The sequence below is a fragment of the Scatophagus argus genome, chromosome 10, assembly GCF_020382885.2.
Source record: "Scatophagus argus isolate fScaArg1 chromosome 10, fScaArg1.pri, whole genome shotgun sequence".
NCBI lineage: Eukaryota > Metazoa > Chordata > Actinopteri > Scatophagidae > Scatophagus > Scatophagus argus.
Window position 1 is genome coordinate 11,748,764 of NC_058502.1, and position 18,925 is coordinate 11,767,688.

Sequence of the window (18,925 nt, forward strand, 5' to 3'; positions counted from 1 at the left end):
CATCTCCTGTCAGCGGTGTGTATGTGTGTGTGTGAGAGAGAGAGAGAGAAAGAGAGTCTAAATTGGTCATTATTATGATATAATCATTATTAAATTTGTGGTAGGCAACCCTTAGACCCATTATTGTGATTATTATTGCATATATACAGCCATTGCTTTGTATATACATTTTTAAATTTGGAAATTACATATGTCAGTGTCACGCATCGAGGAAGAGAAACTTTTCCAACAAAATTTATCATTCAGAGCTCTGTGAGTTTATTCTCTCTGTGGGTCCCGAGGATGTTGGCTGTCTGGTTAATGTCCATCTCTGAATCCTGACCGGACATTAGCTCGCCTCTAAATTCTCTCTGTTTCTGGTTCTCGTCTCAGACCCAAGTCTACCACAAGCTTTCTCACAGGAAAAAAAATGCTCCCTTGGCTTGAGAAACGATTTGAGACGATGACAAACTACACATGTTAGCTTGAGAAATAAACTCAACATTGATTTATTAAAATTTCCTACCCAATGAGCGTTCAAATGCAGCACGCGCGTTCAGACAAGGTCACAAACGTCCTACGGCGAGCAAACACGCACACTTTCACACATCTATACGGTATTTGTTTAGTTTCCGTAAATGAACCAACAAATCAGGGCAAAAACACACACACAAAGCACAATTCAGTCACTTGTGCCATTCTTTTTGGTATATCATTTAATTTCATCGTCAGTGATCATTTTATTCGATTATGTAACTTGAGCTTAAAAACAGCCCTATTAGCCTTTGCAAAAGCGTCCGTTTAATTCGGGTCATACAGGCCACAGTTCATCGCACCCAGGTTTAAGGTTAAAAAAGGCTACAAGACAAAAACACGTCACACCGTTAAAACCTAAAAAACAAAACATAATACTTTAGAAGACTGCGATGTGTAGAAACTGTGGTCCATATTGTAACTTTCTTGCAGCGAGTTTTATGGATGTAATTGAGCGGCCTTTATTATGCCTTTCCTTATGCAAAGATACGTGTGCTTGTATGAAAATGTCCAACCAATTTATCTTTATTTTTTGAACCACAAAAGGCCTCATTACGCACAGTCTTTAACTGGCAACATTCAATTAGGCAAAGAAATACCCAACAGCAGGTTTTCTAAACGCTGTGGCTCAGAGAAAAATGCGCATACTAGAAATGTAGGTTTACATCTCAGTCAGCGGGATTTCCCCAAGGCCTGTCGTAAGTTGCGGTAAATTAGCCTACAGAGTTTTAAGTTGTGCTTTTAAATGCATCGAGTTGACATGCTGGAGTCCGTTCAGTCGTCCCACAGCAGTCTCTCCCAGCTGTGCGTAAAGACTGCGCTACCATGCCCGGATGCCCTGCAGAGTTCCTTGGCAGGGTGCGACGACTGGCCCTTGGGGCGCCGCCTGATTTTGCGTCTGTGCACCAAGGTTTCCCAAATTCATGTTCATAAAAGCATTAGCAGTGGTGTTGCTGGGCGGCAGAGCAGGTAAACCCGAGTAAGTACACGAGTAAGTGTTAGTATACATCGAGTTGTTGTAGCTGTAGGCTGGGTAGCCGTTGTAGCTGTACGGGTTTGGAGCTCCCACTGTGTAAGAGGTGTTATAGTTCTGAGATCCAGTCAGACAAGGCCTCCCGTCCCGGACCAGCACCGGCACAGCCACCCTCCTGGGAGGCGGTGGTGGGTGGTGGTGGTGATGGTGATGACCTGCCATCTCCAGAGTCTTGTCCTGCCGCTGCCTTTTGCATTTGTACCTCCTGTTCTGGAACCAGATCTTGACTTGAGTGGAGGTGAGTTTCAGGGAGCTGGCCAGGTGCTCTCTCTCCGGGGCGGACAGGTAGCGCTGCTGCTTGAAGCGCCGCTCCAGCTCGAACACCTGAGCCTGGGAGAAGAGGACGCGGGGTTTCCTCCTGGTTCTCTGCTGCTTCGTGGCGGGTTTCTCCGAGTTTGGATCCTCACATTCACTGCGTAACGCACCGCAGCTTTCTGCGTGGAGAAGAAACGTTCAAGTGTACATCAAAGCTAAACAAGCTGATTTTTATATTTTGAAATATTCCTCCAAACATTGCATGAATTATTTATGTCATCACACTGGTGTTCTCATTAATCTTATGAACTTTAAATTCCTAAATTTCTCGAAAAGTTAAAATAAATTAGATTTTTCACAGCAAATAATTTTGTTACATTTTTTTAAAAAATATATATAAATGAAATGATATTTCCACATAACTATTATTTACTATTACTCTTTTGCAAGTATTTAAATCAAACAGTGGTTTCAAAGGGGAATTATGAGGTTAGTTAGGAGGAAACACGGAAAAATTATTCATCCGTGAAGTTAAGCCTAACAGTTTTCAGATCTTGAGAATGAAAGCTGAGGGTAAATGTTTTTTATAAACTATTGAGATTTCTGCCGATTTCTGCGTCGATTAAACGCACATTAATTTGGCTAAATCAGTTATTAAAAGTTTGGTGTTTTGCACATATTCTCTTAAGATGCATAGTTCAAAATACTTTAATCAGTACTCATGTAAACAACCCTCAAATGCCTACAAAATTCATGCACAGCAAATTAAGTATCTGGCAGCTAATGAATAGCATAGAACAATACCACCTCCGTCTGTTGTGGGTGTTCATTGTGCAAGGTGTGGCAGGCGTGTTTCCTTCCAAATTATAACAACATTACAGGAAAGTTTGCAAAACAATTAAAAGAGTACATACATATATATTATTCGAACTGTATTAGCAAAACCCACTTCAGTGCAGCATCAGTAACTTATTACCTCTGTGTGTGTGTGTGTGTGTGTGTAACTGGTGAACGTTTTACAGTCACTTACACTTGAATCTAAAAAAATTATATCTTGTCAGTTGGCATTAATTATTTCTCCAGAAATATTCATTTAAGTCAGTGTAGATGTTTTCCCCCTAACAATCAAATATTTTAAAGTATGGCCTCATGCACTCATGATTCTGATTTTCTCTTCTGTAATCACTGACCTTTTGTTCAGGCTATAAGTTAGGCAGTTTCCATTAAAAACGACAGTGATCATCATCACCAGTCTCACTCACTGTTGGATGAACACAAAGGCTGTGTAGGCCTACTCACTGCTGTCTTGGTCCTCCTGCTCGGTCTCCAGCCGGAGGTCTGCAGAGTGGTTTTGGTTGCCGTACATCTCCACCGGCAGACCGGACTCCGACAGTCGGTCCTGTACCGTCAGCGTGTTGAGGTACGACATCCTCTCCTCGCTCTCCGACGCGCCGGAGCTGATGGGGCTTGGACTGTCCCTACCTGCCAACATGCAGGAGGGCGGTGAATGAGAGCGGAAAGGTTTGTTTGGGCAAACTCCCGGCTGTGACAGCGCGCCAGAAAGACCGAAGCACGAGATCAACTGGAGCTGGTGCTGCTGAGATTGTTGCTGCAACTCTAACTTCAGAATGTCCTTCACAGAAAAAGGCGTTGTGGAAGAAGTTATGAGCGGACTGGGAAGCATTATTACCACCAACACCGAGATGACAGATAACAAATCGTCAGCAGGCCCAAAATTGAACCAATTTGTCTCCGGACGGCGCGTAAAAGAAGGAAATACCCCTTGCGTAAGCGTGAAGAATGGTCGCGCACTGCCTGTTTTTCATGTAGACCTTGGACGACTGGCTTTCTTTCAGCTGTGACATCCCTCTCCTTTGGCTATGTGTCTATGGCCGGAGGGCTGAGAGAGAAAGAGAGGGAGAGGTCGATCCTGTTTGGTTGGCTGAATTCAGTTATCTAGAGAAAGAGCTGGGTCAGCCAAGATGCTGTCCTCTCCCTTTCAGTGACGTTCCTGCAGCGGGGGAGGGACTGAGTCAGCCTGCCTCTCTCTCTCCCTCCCTCTCTCCCTCCCTCTCCCTCTCTCTCTCTCTCTGTAGGTGTGTGTCTGTCAGGAAGACCAACAGGCCTAATTTATGAAATAATATTAACACCACCAACTCCTCTCAGACTGTTAAAGGTGTTAAAGGTAAGGACGTTTTTTTTTTGTACCGCATGCTTTTTGTGTTCGCAGCGGAAAACAAGAAGTATAATACAAATAGTAAATAGCATATAATAATAGTTTTAAAACTAAATAGTAAAATCTCAAAAACCCACAATTGAATGTAAGTTTATCCTGTAACTCAGTAACAGCATTTATCATCGCGCTGTCTCTGCTGAATGGCCCCACGACTTCACAGCTCTTCCCATCATCACTGCGGCCGTTTTAAGATTAGCCATATCTTCTTTTCCTGTCTCGGCAATCCATGGATAAGATAATATGTCGCAACTGTGGGAAATGAGATAAAATTGGCAACCCTAAGAGGCTTGAAGAATATATTATATTTAGTTCTTTGTTTATGTCTCCTCTATTTGAGAAAGTTGCATTTTTTTCCCCCTACGATTTGGCCACGATGATGCTTTTCCGTTGACACTGGGTCAGTATTTAAGAAAAAAGGTCCTCAGTGAAATATTAAAAGACCAAAAGGCAGTTTGCTCAGCTGAAATTATTCGTTTTAAGTGCAGAAGTTAATACAAGTAACGAAAAGGCATGTCCCTGCAAAATAGTTGAAATTTAATTCAATTGACTGTTTTAATCCCCGTTTAAAAGCAATGCCACAATACTGAGAATAATAATAACTTTAAAATATATAAAAAAAACAGGTATTATCAGAAAATTTTCTTTCTGTTGGGTGTAGCCGATAACTCCATCAACACGAGTCACAGCTTCCCACTGTTCCCGACGTGTGTTGTCTTATTTAATAAATGGTAAACACGTGAAATCCCTCTTAATCTCTCTTTAGGTTTACCCCTGCGCCAAAGGGCAAACACGCTGAAACGGGACACCTCTCTCCTGGTCGCCTATCTGTGGCCAAGTGCAGGCGCCAGGGTCTGAAGGCCCATTGCTCCTAAACAGTGTGGAAAGAAAAGGAGGCCATGCCGACATAATCTCATCCGCTCACCATCAACAAGGCGCTGTTTAGATTAGGACTGCGTCTTCTCCTCTTCTGGAGAGCCCCGTCTTTAAAATGGACCATTTAAGTGGAGGGGGGGAACGCAGGGAAAGGAGGAGTAGGACATGAGACTTTTTGAGAGCAATTTCTAGTGTGTTCACGCAAAAACAAATGCAGATTATTTTTTATGGTCGGTTGACACCTCTGAAAACAAGTTTTATAATCCCTCTCAAGATTCACATGTAAGGACAACCATTGGTCATTTTCACGCCACCCATGGTGATTTTGCATCGAGTTCTGTGGAATTCATGAAGACTAAAGCGGAATGTATTGGCTCGTAAAAATACTCAGAACGGCAATAAATCTGGTCAAGTTGTTTCCCAAATATTTAGCCAGTCCTGTTTATTGTGTGCGATGATTCAGAGACAACAGACCAAACACAGAAATCAGAGTTCGCCGCATAATGATGACGATGAACTGACTAATTTGACATTGCCCAAGTGCAGTTTCTCGCTAAATGAGACTATGGCTGAAAATTACAACAGAAAACCCTGCAAATGCGACACAATCTCACATCATCATCAGGTTTTTAAGAAAATTCACTCTCCACAGGCCGACAGACTCAGCGCTCAGCCCACAGACGCACGCTCATGGCGCAATTAGCCTTTCAAGCCTGAACAACGCACGGTCGCGCGCACAGCCTCGCGAGTCCTCAACTGACCATCACCAGAGGTCTTCGCGTGCCACCGGCCAGCCCAGAGGTGGCCAAGCAGAGAAGCGTGTTTACGGAGCGGAAGAGCCTGTTTCCTGCCTGTAACAAAACCCAGACTCCCACAGAGTGTCAAGAAGCTGCTCGGTGCTGAATGCGACTCTCCAATACATCATCTTCATTTCAGAATCATCGTGATAAGCTGGGTGAGGTCAGGTCCACAGCAGAGGTCAGCACGGAGAGGCTGCAGAGCCCTGAACAGTTTTTTGCTGGACACTAAACAAAGAGAATGGACAAAATGACTAAATAAAAACACACTTTCCACCTACACAGAAGTCAAATATTTCAACCATTCCCATCAATTCACTTTCTGGTGAGTTCTTCAAAGCTGGTGGCTTGCCAGGCGGTGCTGAACATGTTTCTTCTTGCTCACCCCCACATACACACCTTCTTCTCTCCATATCACTGGCAGGCTAACCTGTTGGAGCAGTGTCCTCTCTGCAGAGTGGCAGGTGTATGGACATATCAGTGTTTGGGTGTTTGAAGGCAAAATCAATCCATTCTGAGATGTAGTGTTGAATCTTCACTAAAGACGAGCAGAGCCCTGAACACAGAATGGACCTTTAATGACTTGGTAATGACTGCAATTATCTTTCCCCCCTGTGGTCTCTGCTCCTTTAAAGCCAAGAGGCGATTGGTATCTGACGGTTTCACCACAGTCATAAACTCTGTATAAAGAAAGCATCAACACTTTGAGTGTGTATGTTTGTGTGGGTGCATTGTACAAGCTTTGAGTAGCATATGTGTGTGTGCACTGAAAGAAAGGGATGTGTGTTGTTATGACTTGACAGAGGTTTGTAGAGCGGCACTTAACATCTTTCTACAAAGGAGCTGGTTGTTTACAGGTGTTACTACAACAGCCTAGATGTGTGATGAGGAAGCCAAAGAATGATTATCCATTTGTCTTGCAGTGCTTATGATAAGCTAGTAACAACAATAGATTGTAACATTAGGAAAATAGATTAGCTCAAGTGTCTCTGCACGAGCTTTTTTCCATGTGTGTGAGTCCAAAAGTGTCTACTGGAGGTCTAATATGGTGTGATAGCTTTTCCCCATAATACTGCCACAGGAAAACATGTAGTGTGGAAGTGATGAGCACATGTGAGTTAAAAAAAACAAACAAACAAAAAAGGAGCATAATGCACTTTCCTTTTCTTTCACGGTCATCTGCAGGAATGGCATAGGACCAAACTGTTGTGTGTCAGGAATGGCTCAGCTGCTCTGGGTCCAGGAAGGTGAGTCTTATCAGCAGTCCATGTGATGGTGTCAGTAGCCAGGGCCCAGACTGTGCTATTGTGCCCCTGCCTTGGCCCGAGTGACGGATGACAGCGCCTTCTCCCTGGAGGAAATGAGGAGGCCAGTGGCGAGCCCGGGGGCCAGATTTTTAGCAAAACCCTGTTCACACCCGCTCACACCTCAGTTCTGAAAGTGCCAAATATTCCACAATGGCGAGCCTGAGGTGATAGCTAACTTGGATGGCTCAACAGTCCCTCAGGGCTCCTTGTGTTAACCAGGCTAAGAAAAAGATAGCCTAATTGGGTAGCTTGTTTCAAACACTGTGAGAGGGGGGTGTGTTTGAGAACCAAAAGCCCTGTTCTGTGTGTATCAAGGGCCTAACCTTGAGAGCATGAAAGGAGGAAGTGAGGTTAGGCCAGTCTGGGTTCCCTGCCCTTTGCCCTCCCTTGGGTCTCATAAATTAGCTTGCTGTAATTCTCTCCCAGACGTCCTTGCCCCAGCAGGTGTGTGTTTGTATATATGAGCGCTAACAGGGGGATGTAAGAGCTGTAATGTGTGTGATCTACGGTGTTGGGAATGTAGTTTGGGAGGAAACATGCAACCTAAATATGCTTATCCTCCCTGCTGCCACACGGGCCATGCAGATAAAGACGCTGCAGGGAGGTGGACTCTCGCCGAATAAGATGTGTGGGCCTTCACTGTTCCATGTTGCTTCTCGTATGTTCTGTCCCACTTGGTTGATTACAAAAATATTAAAAATATCAAAAGGTTGAATCAAGTTCATGTTGCTACCAGAGGGACGTTTTCGGACTTGCTGAGACAGTAATGGTTCTCTTGGGAAAGAGATTGTTGCTGTAAAATAAAAGCATGCATGCATCCTGGCTTCAGGAGGTAAACATCCTTAAGAGAAAATGCTACTGTCCCTCTAGCAGCCATGGTGGTATCCTTGTCAAAGTGACAGTTTGTTTTGGCCAAACTCAGACTTCATATGAATAAAGTTCCATTTTTGTAAATAATTAATAAACTGTGTCACTGAGCAGCGCAGTCCTGCCTTGCTGTTGATAACGGTCGTCGTTGCTAATGCCGTAGTTCAGATTGAAAGTCAGTGCAAAGAACAGGGAGTCTGTCCTTCAGCTGGAGGACTTTGATCCAGGCCCCGGTGTTAGCAGGCATCCGCCCTCATAGAGAAATTGAGTCCCAGTTGTGTAGTCGAACCTGACCTCTGACCCCTCTGTGAATGGGAGAATGAAATCAGACGATCTCTCTGTGTGGATTAATGAAATATCACATGACTAGAGATCGTGGTTTCTTGTCACCCATCATTTTTGTGGCAGTTTGCTTTATGTAGACAAAAAATAAGCAGCCTGAGTAAAAATTCAGACATGAGTCTTCCACTTCCTGTCTTTGTTTCTTTGCATGCATATTTGTATAAAGCTGGGGTCTGGAAGGCCTGAGTTGGCCAGAAGACAACATCAATCAATTACAAAAGCACACTGTAGACCTTGTGTTTGAGGTTCCACCCAGACTTATGGGGTAAAGGCCATATCAGTGAGACACAGCGAGTGATAAACATATTAGCAGACCTTCAAAGATATCATCATACTTGTCAAAAATGATGAACAATGTCAAATCTTAGATCAAATATGTTCATTATACCCTTCTTAAAAATGTACAGTAGGCAAGTCAAAGAAGACACTTCATAGTTTGTTTCTGGTTTACTCTGCCCAAGTGCAGTTTGGTTTACTCCGGTCTACTTTTTTTTAAAAAAAGGCATTCTCATTGAAATCGATCATTATTATTTAAAGTTGTTCTACATTTTGGGAAATATGCTGATTTGTTTTCTGGATAAGATTAGATGAAAACATTGTTACTGTCATGTCTGTTGCATAAACATAATGCCGCCTGTACATCCAGTGTAGCTGGTTAGCTTAGCGTACCACAAAGACTGATGATGGCAGGGAAACAGTTACCCTGGCTCTGTCTCATGGTAACTGAATCCCTAACAAAGCCACAACTTGCTGTTAGCCAAGCTCGCAGCTTCCTGCTTTGTGCTAAGCTAAGCTAACCAGCAGCTGACTGCATTGCTAGATATGAAAGTGGTATCAGTCTTTTCATTATCACCAAGGTAAAGAAAATGAAAAGAGAAGTATTTCCCATAATGTTGAATTATTCCTTTAGTATGAGTGACACATACTGAGACATTGTTAGGATTTCTCTCAGAAAACCACATCAGATGGTGTATGGCCTTTATCTCAGTGAAACAAAACAAAGCTGAAGAAGTTTCACTTTTTTCCCCTCATGTTTCTCTAGCTGTGGAAACAAGCTGTGGTTGTGACCGTGACATTCAAGTGTTTGCACTTCTAAAGTGTAAATAGCCAAGGGTGTATTACTGATGGGATGCATGAGAATTTGCATTTTCCAAAGTCATTATGGTATTATCAGGTAAATGTAATTTGCATTTCGTTTGAATACACTAAACCAAGCCACTTCTGTTACTCACCTGGTTATCTGTGCTCCTACAGGCCGTAGAACTTACATATATGTAGCATGTGTTTTGTCAGATGTATGTAGAGCGTGAAGGCTGAATGTTTGCATGCGTAAGACAAATAATAGATTTCTTGCCTTGATATCAAATGGAGCACACAAAGGCATGTACACAAACACAAACTTGCACAGACGTACACACAAATACACGAGGCAGATTGTGGTCAGGCTCAGCGGGCACTGATGTCTGTTATTGCATGCACACACTCCATCAGTCATTGCACTACACAGGGAGCAGCAGGGAGGTCCTGTGCTCTTTGTTGTTGCTGTGTCTGGTCCCTTGTTAGAGAATTGATGACACTGTCTTTGGAAAACAAACAAGGCGGGAAGCTAAAAAGGTGGTCACTCACCACGGCTCTCTGACCCGGAGACACAGAGGCCATCGCAACATGTGAGCAACTCTGCAACGGCCCCCTTGGAATGCGCTGCAGTGTGTGTGTGTGCACGCGCTCCTGTTTGTGTTTCAGCGATACCACAGCTGGAATGTGACTGTCTTGTGCCTGAATGTGTACTTTTGTGCGGTTTAGTGTCAGCGTCCTACAGCAACAATGTTAACCTGCATGCAAAATGAAAACACTGTGATAACAGAAACCTTGTTGGCACTGCTCTTTTTTTTGCCATATGTACGTTCAATGCCAAAATAAATGTTCCACATGTCAGTGTCAAGGAAATGCGGAGAGGGGGTCTGTGAATGTTTGGCTGACTAACTCATTGATCTGGATGTGACACACTCCCCCTGTGGGCACGGTCTTACCAGAGGCTACTCCTGTCACTCCTTGCTCTGACTCACACTTCACATCACAGCGCAGACTGTTGTCCTGGGGCCTCCCCGGTACGTACACACCAAACCCCGCCCGGGGCCCCCGAGCCTTGTTCTGGGAGCTCAAATCCCATAATTGCAGGGCTGACAGTGATAGCTAGCATAGGAGACACCCTCACCTGGTTGGAAAGAATGAAAACATCTACTGTCAAAGCGAAGCGAGGAGATGAGTGGGGGTGGTACCCAGTATGGGGAAAGTGAGTAACATCTGGGACAAACAGGAGGGGAAAACAGCAACTGGGTGTTCAGTGATACCTGGTATTAGGAATAATTGTACCACTTTTGTACAGTGTATGGGGTTTATAAGATAAAGCTTATTCATTATTATTAAGAAAAAGTTAGAGGTTACAACAATGTGATAATTTGTTTGGCCAGTGTATATGATCCAAAAGCAGGATTTTGTTTAGCCTTTTTAGATTCATCTTTAATTCATCAGACAGACCACACCATTAGACCACTGAGCCACTAGTTTTCTGTAATAAAACTTCAGAGTATCAGTAACAATATCATTTTATTAACCTCTTCACATTAGCAACTGTAGAATTATGATCCAAATGGATTTTTCTCCACCTAAAATGCTATAAAGCATTATTTAATGGCGTATTAACCAACAGTGTGTCATGAAGTTTAAAGTAGTGTTTGGTTTTTGGCCATTAGGGGGAAATGGAACAAGCTGTAACGCAACACTGGTATTATCACCTCATAACAGTATAAACGGTTGCCTATTTACACATCCTGCAGCCACGGAGCAACATTAGCATTTGTTTGTGTTTTCTGCTCATGAAGACTCCAAATCCAGTATTTCCTCTCTTTTTTTTTTTGCTCTATCGGACTCCGCCAACTACTGAAAAGAAAAGAAAAACATCTGCTCCTTAGTGGTTATATGCTCTCTTATGTTCACTGGCTAGTCTAACTAACTTTGTCTCTGGGCAGGTGGCATATAGTAGGTTTATCAGAACATTTTCAATGAAAACAGCTGTCTCAAAGTAACATTGAGACTGAACAACAACAATGAAATTTTGGGGTGTATAGAACAAAAAATAATGAGCTGAAAGGCGCTAAAACACTCCATACAGCTGACAGGAATTACAAAATTAGATGATAATTCTCAGTATATTCCTGTGTCCTCATGTCATCATTTTACACATTATTTGTATAAAAATATTAATTAATGGAACTTCAACTCCATGGATGGTCCATGTGGCCTTTTCTGTTAAAAGCATGTTAAAAGTTAAAAGCAAGCACAGACTTAAAACTCATCTATAAAATCTATAAAATGTAAACACCCCCTGCAGACATGTTTTAATGCATAAATATATCTATTTGGATCTAATATGGTTTTTCCACAACTAAATTATATAACATGTTCATAAATTCTTAAAATGATGCTTACTTCTCCTCCTTCATTTAAAAATTGACAATATGTAAATACCGTCCCTTTCAAACATTTGACTGAAACGTCCTCCTTTTCTAGTTAATAAATTTGAGCAGCATCAGTACTTTGAACTACTTTATATTATATCTAGTATTTCAGTCTAACAACGTGGATATTTTATAATCTGCACACATTTTTGAGTGTAAAATCTTAATTAGTGCAGTAACTAGTAACTACTATATGGCAATTGTAACATGCTGTGTACTAAAAGTGCAAAGTAGCACAAGACAAGCACCTCAAAATTGCACCAAGTGCAGTACTGAAAAATTAGAAAGTGGCAGCGTCCTAGTGTATTCTGCCATCACTGAGTTTAACTACACAGACTAGGTGGAACCATGCAGCAGTCCCTACAGGAACATTAACCCTGAGGCCTTAAACTCAGCCTCAAGTGTGGCCAGAAAGCTTTCCGACAAAGTCACGCTCCTGGCAGGGGAAAGCCGGCTGGAGTGGCCCTCATTTATCAACCACTTCAGCTCCTGCAGACAGCTGTGGGGAGAGCACAGAGGAGCCGGTGTGTTTACACCACGGCTCATCCGAAGCCTTCGCAGACAGAATCCTTGTACATACTCATTTATACAGTCTAACATGCACTCACTCATAGTCCCAAATGTCAGCCTAAAGCATTTATGTCTGATCGGTTAGTGTTAAAAATGGACATTTATGATAGTACGAACGGCCTCATTTTCTGAAACAGAGCTCGCACTGTTAAGGGTGAAGTCTTTGACTCATTTGACCTCAATGGGTGTTATTTTTTTAATAAATGGAAGGCATAACACGGTGCAGAACAAACTCATTCCACAGTAGTTACAGTGAATACTCCTGATACAATCTTTAGTAATGTTTTGGCACCGCCTTGTGGCGAAATTCTTTATTGCAACCATTTGCTGACCCACCCCCCACGTCCCTTTCGATACCACACATTTGTTGTGACGTTTGTCAGTCATGTTACAGAGGTACTCATTGGTGATTGGTTAATATCCCCTCTGCGTGCATCTTGTGTGAACTTTGACCCGACCCTGATCAGTGCCGGGATTGGCTTGGTAGATACATCTCGATTTCAATTGGTAAATCCGCTCACTCCCACTTCACATTCCCCAAATCCAAGTTGAAGGTGAAAGTCTTTTCATCCCGTGAACTGTCCCGGTGCTGCGCCGATAACCGTTTGTTGTTGCACCGTTGCCACGGTCTCCAGTTAAATAGCAGCTATGTCGGTGTTTTCTGAAGTCCTCCAAGCAGCCCCTGTAGCTGTTTTCAAACTAACGCAGGATTTCAACAACGACCAGTTTCCCCAAAAGGTGAACCTCGGAGTGGGAGGTAAGTTGTCCACACACACAAAACGACAGTCCCGTAGTCAGTTATTATGTTAGTCACGGTGTGTCCTGCAGAAAGCAGAGTTCCAGCTAGATAAAAATAGCTGAAGTTAGCTAACGAAGCTAGATCATTAGCCACGCATCTTCAAGCTGTACTTGGGTGTTACCATAAAAAATGAACATAGGGTGTGTGGATACGGCCACGACTTTCAGTATAAACTTAAGACCAGTGTTCGTCTTGATCAACCAGTCTTTTTTCCGATAGTGTCACTGAGTCCTGACCTCTCCAAGATGTCTTGTTTAGTGTAACGTTACAGTCATTGGTGGTTGTTACAATGACGTTGTTTAACGTTACATTCCGAGTGCCATAGACATTGTGAGACTTTATTTCATCAAACCCCCGTTGAGAATACTGAACAGGGTACTGTAGCCCTGATCCGCCACATATTTGTTGTTCAGTCACATCCTTCTTATGTAATTGCGTCTCACAAACAATCTCTTTCTCCCTCCTGCTTCAAAATAACCTCTCACGCTGCGGACAGGGCAGTCGATTGGATTACTGTTCCCTCATGCTGCAGGAAAAGGCTTCTGGCAAGAGTCTAAATATGTATGGCTTAGTCTTGCTTCCCTCCTAAAGCAAGCAAATGGCACATTTCAGACTTTAGTACAACTGTTTTCAGGGTTAATCTTATTAAAAGTAGTAATCCTTGCTGTTTACATTGCAAAGGAATAGTTTGAGATACACTGCTTATCTGTGTTGTGGCACTGTGTTAACAGCACTGAGTCCCTCATGATTCGTACAGGAGGCCGAGGCCTCATAATCCCCTTCTCTCTGCAAGACACAGCCTTACAGATGGTAGGCAGTCAGCAGGTGGCTGGGAAACGTAGGCCACATAGTGTGCGATATATTGAAAGTGGGAGATAGCAGCTGGAGCTGAAACAAATAATACATTTGTCAATCAGTAGAAAATTACTTAGCAATAGTCCACCGTTTGCTTAAGTATTTTTTCAAGCTAAAATAAGAAAACTAACCCGTGCCATCTTCTCAGTGGTGTGGATTCGCTTGATTTCTCCTATCTGATAATAAATTTAATATGTTTGGGTTTTTGAAGACATTGCTTGCTTTTTTTCCCCCACTATTTGACATTTTCTAGGATGACTAGTTAATCAATTAGAGCAGAAACCAATTAGCAAAGTAATCATTGATGAAAATAAACATTAGTTGCAGCCCTGGTAAGATCAGCTCAATATTGATTGTTCATTTTTCATCATGCCAATGGATGAAAAAGAAAACTAGTCTCCGTTTTGATAGAAGAACAGCTGTTGTATACTTTAGTCCTTATCAGGTGCTGACATGAAGTTCAGATGCCTCGCAGATGAAAGTGCATGTTACATTATCTCTGAAGTGATCTTTTCAGGGTCACTTTTGCATTCATGTTATTTGACTCAGATTCAAATACAGCAAGCTTTTTAAGGAAAAACTGAAGCTCTATTGTGCTACTTGAAACATAGAAACGATTGAAAATCAAAGAGTAAACTGATTATGCCTGATAATACTTAACATTAATCTTGTAAATCACCAGGGTGCACTTAATGCTTGTAGAACCATTGCAAATAATTGTTATTTAAGGAACTAAGGCATTTATCACTTCCATCTAAAGCAAGGGAAACTTGTCTTCGTAGTGACCTTGCTTTAAACTTATTCTTTATGATATCTAAAATCACAAGAAATTGCATCAATGCCTCATTCATCTCTACAGTACACCTTATGTATAATGTGTTTTTCTTTAAACTGTATGTTGCAGCTTACCGGACAGATGAAGGCCTGCCGTGGGTTTTGCCAGTGGTGAAAAAGGTGGAAAAGATCATTGTGCATGAGGACAGCCTCAACCATGAGTACCTGCCCATCCTGGGTCTGCCTGAGTTCAGATCCTTGGCCTCTAAGATCGCACTGGGAGACGACAGTCCTGCCGTTCAGGAGAACAGGGTTTGTGCAGTAAAAGATGACACTAAGTTACAGTTTTTAACTCTAGTTACATTTAACTGACTGTCTCGTTTCTCTGCCGCTGCCAGGTGGGGGCCGTCCAGTGTCTGGGCGGTACAGGTGCTTTGAAGATGGGTGCAGAGTTTCTCAGGCGATTCTACAATGGAAACAACAACACCAAAACACCCGTCTATGTGTCTGCACCTACCTGGGGTACACCCACATATACACACAAACAAACAGTGTATTTCCTGTAAAGAGGCTCCTTGTTCAAGGACTTCAGTCTCTGAATGCTGTAAACAATCCTATAAACTCACTATACGCTTGAGTCTCAGAGGAGTGTTCTATTAATAGTCACATCTTATCTTGATTTGTAATCAGTTTGTATGCGATAAGCGTTAATAAAACAATAGTCACCCTTTTATCTAGAGGAAGTATAAACAATAAAACAATAACGCTGGAGATTTTCTTACTGTTTGTTTCAGAAAATCACAATGCTGTATTTGCCAGTGCTGGCTTTGAGGATGTCCGTCCTTACAAGTACTGGGATGCAGAGAAGAGGGGCCTCGATTTGGCTGGTTTCCTTGGTGACTTGGAGGTAAGCCGTATGTGTGGTGGAGACTCTGGTACCGCTGAAGTCAGCTTCATTAGAAGCTAACTGTACTTCCTCTTCCTGCCGCTGATTCCCACAGAGCTGTCCAGAGCACTCCATCTTTGTGCTGCATGCATGTGCCCATAACCCCACTGGCACAGACCCCACACAGGAGCAATGGAAGCAGATCGCTGAAGTCATGATGGTAGTACACAGATACATGCACACAAACACAAACCAACACACCGTCCTGCTGTCTCAGCTATCACCACTGACACAAGTGTCAGGACAGGATGTAGTTTTGCTGGTCAACGTTTATCACAGTGTGCTGATTGTTCGATGTGTTACCCCGTTCTTTTCCAGAGGAGGAAGCTGTTCGTGTTCTTTGACTCGGCTTATCAGGGATTTGCCTCAGGCAATCTGGAGAAAGATGCCTGGGCGGTCCGATACTTTGTCTCCGTGGGCTTTGAAATGTTCTGCGCTCAATCGTTCTCCAAGAACTTTGGCCTCTACAGTGAGTAAACCTCCGGTGTGCATTAAGTTGCTCAACGATTGCTTGCAAGAGATTGATAAAGAGTAACAATCTTTGTATTAGCTTTGATCGCAGTGGTATTCACAAAGTACTTTATAAGGCTGCAAACCGTTCTGAAAACAGAACATAACATGCAGTGAAACCACAAGATACATCTCAGGCCACATGAGTTTCACACCCACCTACTGAAGAGAAGAAAATATGTAACCCAACTCAATTTGGTAAAAGGTAGCTGCTGTTTTGGTAGGTACAGTCAGTACACTGTAGGCGTGTCGTAGTCACCACCTACAGGTGAATAAAGTAAAGCTACTGTCCTGCTTTCTATTTGACACGTGTTTGTCCCATCAGATGAACGTGTGGGAAACCTGACCGTAGTGGCTCGTGATGCAGACAACCTGAAGCGAATTCTGTCCCAGATGGAGAAGATTGTCAGGACCACGTGGTCCAACCCACCGTCTCAGGGAGCCCGCATTGTTGCTGTAACTCTGAACTCACCGGAGCTCTTTAATGAATGGTCAGCACAAAAAGAAAAATCCAAGCGCTGCTTGACTCATAAAATAAAATGTTTTCTGATGTGGAGTCATTCTTTTCTATGTCTTTGATTCTAGGAAGGACAATGTGAAGACCATGGCTGACAGGGTCTTGTTGATGAGGGCTCAGCTGAAAGATAAGCTCCAAGCTTTGGGGACACCAGGGACCTGGGACCATATCACAGAGCAGATCGGCATGTTCAGCTTCACAGGCCTCAACCGTGAGTATCAAGCCCGTATAGGGAGACATAGACAGCGCAACACAACCACACAGTATATTTAGCATTGTAAGTGGCTACAAGTTCTGGTGCTTGTAATTAAAGTTTAAATTGTTGAACATTAAAAAGTTAAAAGCATATTAAAAAAAACCAAAGCACTGAAAACCATGCATGTGGTTTCTACACATCTCAGAATCTCAAAAGAGCTACAGAAACAGAGCTACAGAGATTTTTGCATTCGTTCATAATACTACACAATATATTTCTTTCATGCACGCAATGAAAAGTTAAATCTGGTTCTGCTGGGTTTCCTGCAGCCAAACAAGTGGAATACATGGTGAAGGAGAAACACATCTACTTAATGGCCAGTGGTCGCATCAACATGTGCGGTTTGACCACCAAGAACATAGACTACGTGGCTGAGTCCATCCATGAGGCTGTCACCAGGGTCCAGTAGAGGACTGCACTACCCACAGTTCCCAGCACTTCTTCCTGATGGCACCGAGCCACCTGACTCCAGAGAAAGTGTTTGTATCCTGCAGATTTTCTGGAACAAACACAAACTCTCATTTGCACAAATATACAGTCAGTCTTCGTCTCACTGGCCCTGTTTCTCCTCTCGGTGTTTGTACTAAGCTTGGATAACAAATCCTGGTCCTATTTTTACCTGACAGCACAAAGATGATCAAAATTTTAATGTTCTCGTTTAACTCGTGGTAGGACAGCAAATACGAGAATTATTCCTTTAAGTAATCATGTAATCATCAATTAGTGCATGTGTCATTACCGGGACCTTTGAGAGGGTTCATACATATGTGACTGTATTAGAGACAGATACCTCAGCAGTGCTGACTCCAACCTCTAAAAAATGCTTAATGTCACACTGTCATCCATTCCAAGTGTTAATAACACATTTTTTAATTAGCCAGCAGTAATTAGCATGTATGATTAACGGTTGTTAAGAGCATTTGAGTAATACTAACATGACCAAACTGACTCATTGCAGAGGAAGCAATTGAAGTGCATGTTGTAAGTATTTACCACTTCTGTCATTACTGAAGTAACCGTATTACTTTTATTGCTGGATGTAATTTGAACAATTATTGAATGTTCTCAGGAAGATATTTTTAACTTGAACTATGTAATTTATTAATGATCCTGTCTTCCGCCCCAGAGGGGTTACACTAATTACCTCACTTCTAATCTCTATTGGTAGAGCACAAATGGCACTGAATGGTCCTAACAGGTGCGGTGAATCCAGCCTAACCTCTGTTTTCTGTGGCCCACTTACTGTTGCTGGATGTTTCTGGTTTTGTCAGGCGCCTGCCAAGTTATTGCTGAGTTTGCACAGCGATCGTCTGTTCCTATCACTGGTGTACTATTATGTAAGAGGTCAGTGGCACAAACAAACACTAATGATCAACTGGCCTGCTGTCATATCAGTGTACACAGTACACCAATAAAGCAGTAATGCTGTTGAGCAAATGAAATGAAAAAAAAAAAGTCCTTATCAGACAGTCTAATGGGATGAATAAACACTACTAATAAAGAACTATAAACAGTATGTTTGTACTGTTGTCACATATGTTGGACTTGATATGGGTTTAATGATAAGATTCCCATTTATGCAACAGCTTTTATCAGTTGTTTAAAGTGAGAAGAGAGCAGCGTACACACTTTGAAGTAGATTATAAATAATGAAAACAAAACAAAGACGGCAATAATGATTCAGTCAGTTTATTAACAATTTAATTATCCCTTATGTAGATCATATGTTGGTATCTTTGGCTACCTTATAATCATCTGAATTTTACATTACAAAATGTAATTTTGCCTTTTCGTCCCACTCTTACAAATATAAATCTGTGTTAAACAACTGCAAAATCTGTCAAGACCTTCAGCTGAGAGCGTTTTCTGATTCACCCAAATCCTCTTGCAAAAGACTTCCCACTGCATGTTCTGTGTACTTAAGGGGGTCAGTGTGAATAGCTTAGCAGTGCAGTTT

The 18,925-nt window shown here is 42.5% G+C and overlaps 2 protein-coding genes across 2 annotated transcripts; one reads left to right on the forward strand and one right to left on the reverse strand.

The window, feature by feature from the left end:
• Nucleotides 1-583: 583 nt before the first annotated feature.
• Nucleotides 584-3,814, reverse strand: nkx2.3 (NK2 homeobox 3). Its single transcript, XM_046402952.1, has 2 exons — nt 3,101-3,814; nt 584-1,980 (listed from the first exon to the last, which is right to left on the reverse strand). Exons 1-2 carry the CDS (start codon nt 3,483-3,485, stop codon nt 1,334-1,336), a joined length of 1,032 nt encoding a protein of 343 aa, XP_046258908.1. The 5' UTR covers nt 3,486-3,814; the 3' UTR covers nt 584-1,333.
• An 8,954-nt stretch (nt 3,815-12,768) lies between these two features.
• On the forward strand, nt 12,769-18,484 carry got1 (glutamic-oxaloacetic transaminase 1, soluble). Its single transcript, XM_046402238.1, has 9 exons — nt 12,769-13,068; nt 14,870-15,051; nt 15,138-15,261; nt 15,534-15,646; nt 15,741-15,845; nt 16,004-16,154; nt 16,521-16,686; nt 16,781-16,923; nt 17,238-18,484. The coding sequence occupies exons 1-9, from the start codon at nt 12,960-12,962 to the stop codon at nt 17,375-17,377; spliced, it is 1,233 nt and encodes a 410-aa protein (XP_046258194.1). The 5' UTR covers nt 12,769-12,959; the 3' UTR covers nt 17,378-18,484.
• Nucleotides 18,485-18,925: the final 441 nt, after the last annotated feature.

Excerpts from the sequence above, each read along its gene's own strand:
- nkx2.3 (XM_046402952.1), bottom strand. The coding sequence starts at position 3,485 with ATGCTTCCCAGTCCGCTCATAACTTCTTCCACAACGCCTTTTTCTGTG. Across the intron at positions 1,981-3,100 it reads GCAGGAGGACCAAGACAGCA|AAAGCTGCGGTGCGTTACGC; the intron begins GTGAGTAGGCCT and ends TTCTCCACGCAG.
- got1 (XM_046402238.1), top strand. The coding sequence starts at position 12,960 with ATGTCGGTGTTTTCTGAAGTCCTCCAAGCAGCCCCTGTAGCTGTTTTC. Across the intron at positions 13,069-14,869 it reads GGTGAACCTCGGAGTGGGAG|CTTACCGGACAGATGAAGGC; the intron begins GTAAGTTGTCCA and ends TGTATGTTGCAG. Across the intron at positions 15,262-15,533 it reads TGTGTCTGCACCTACCTGGG|AAAATCACAATGCTGTATTT; the intron begins GTACACCCACAT and ends TGTTTGTTTCAG.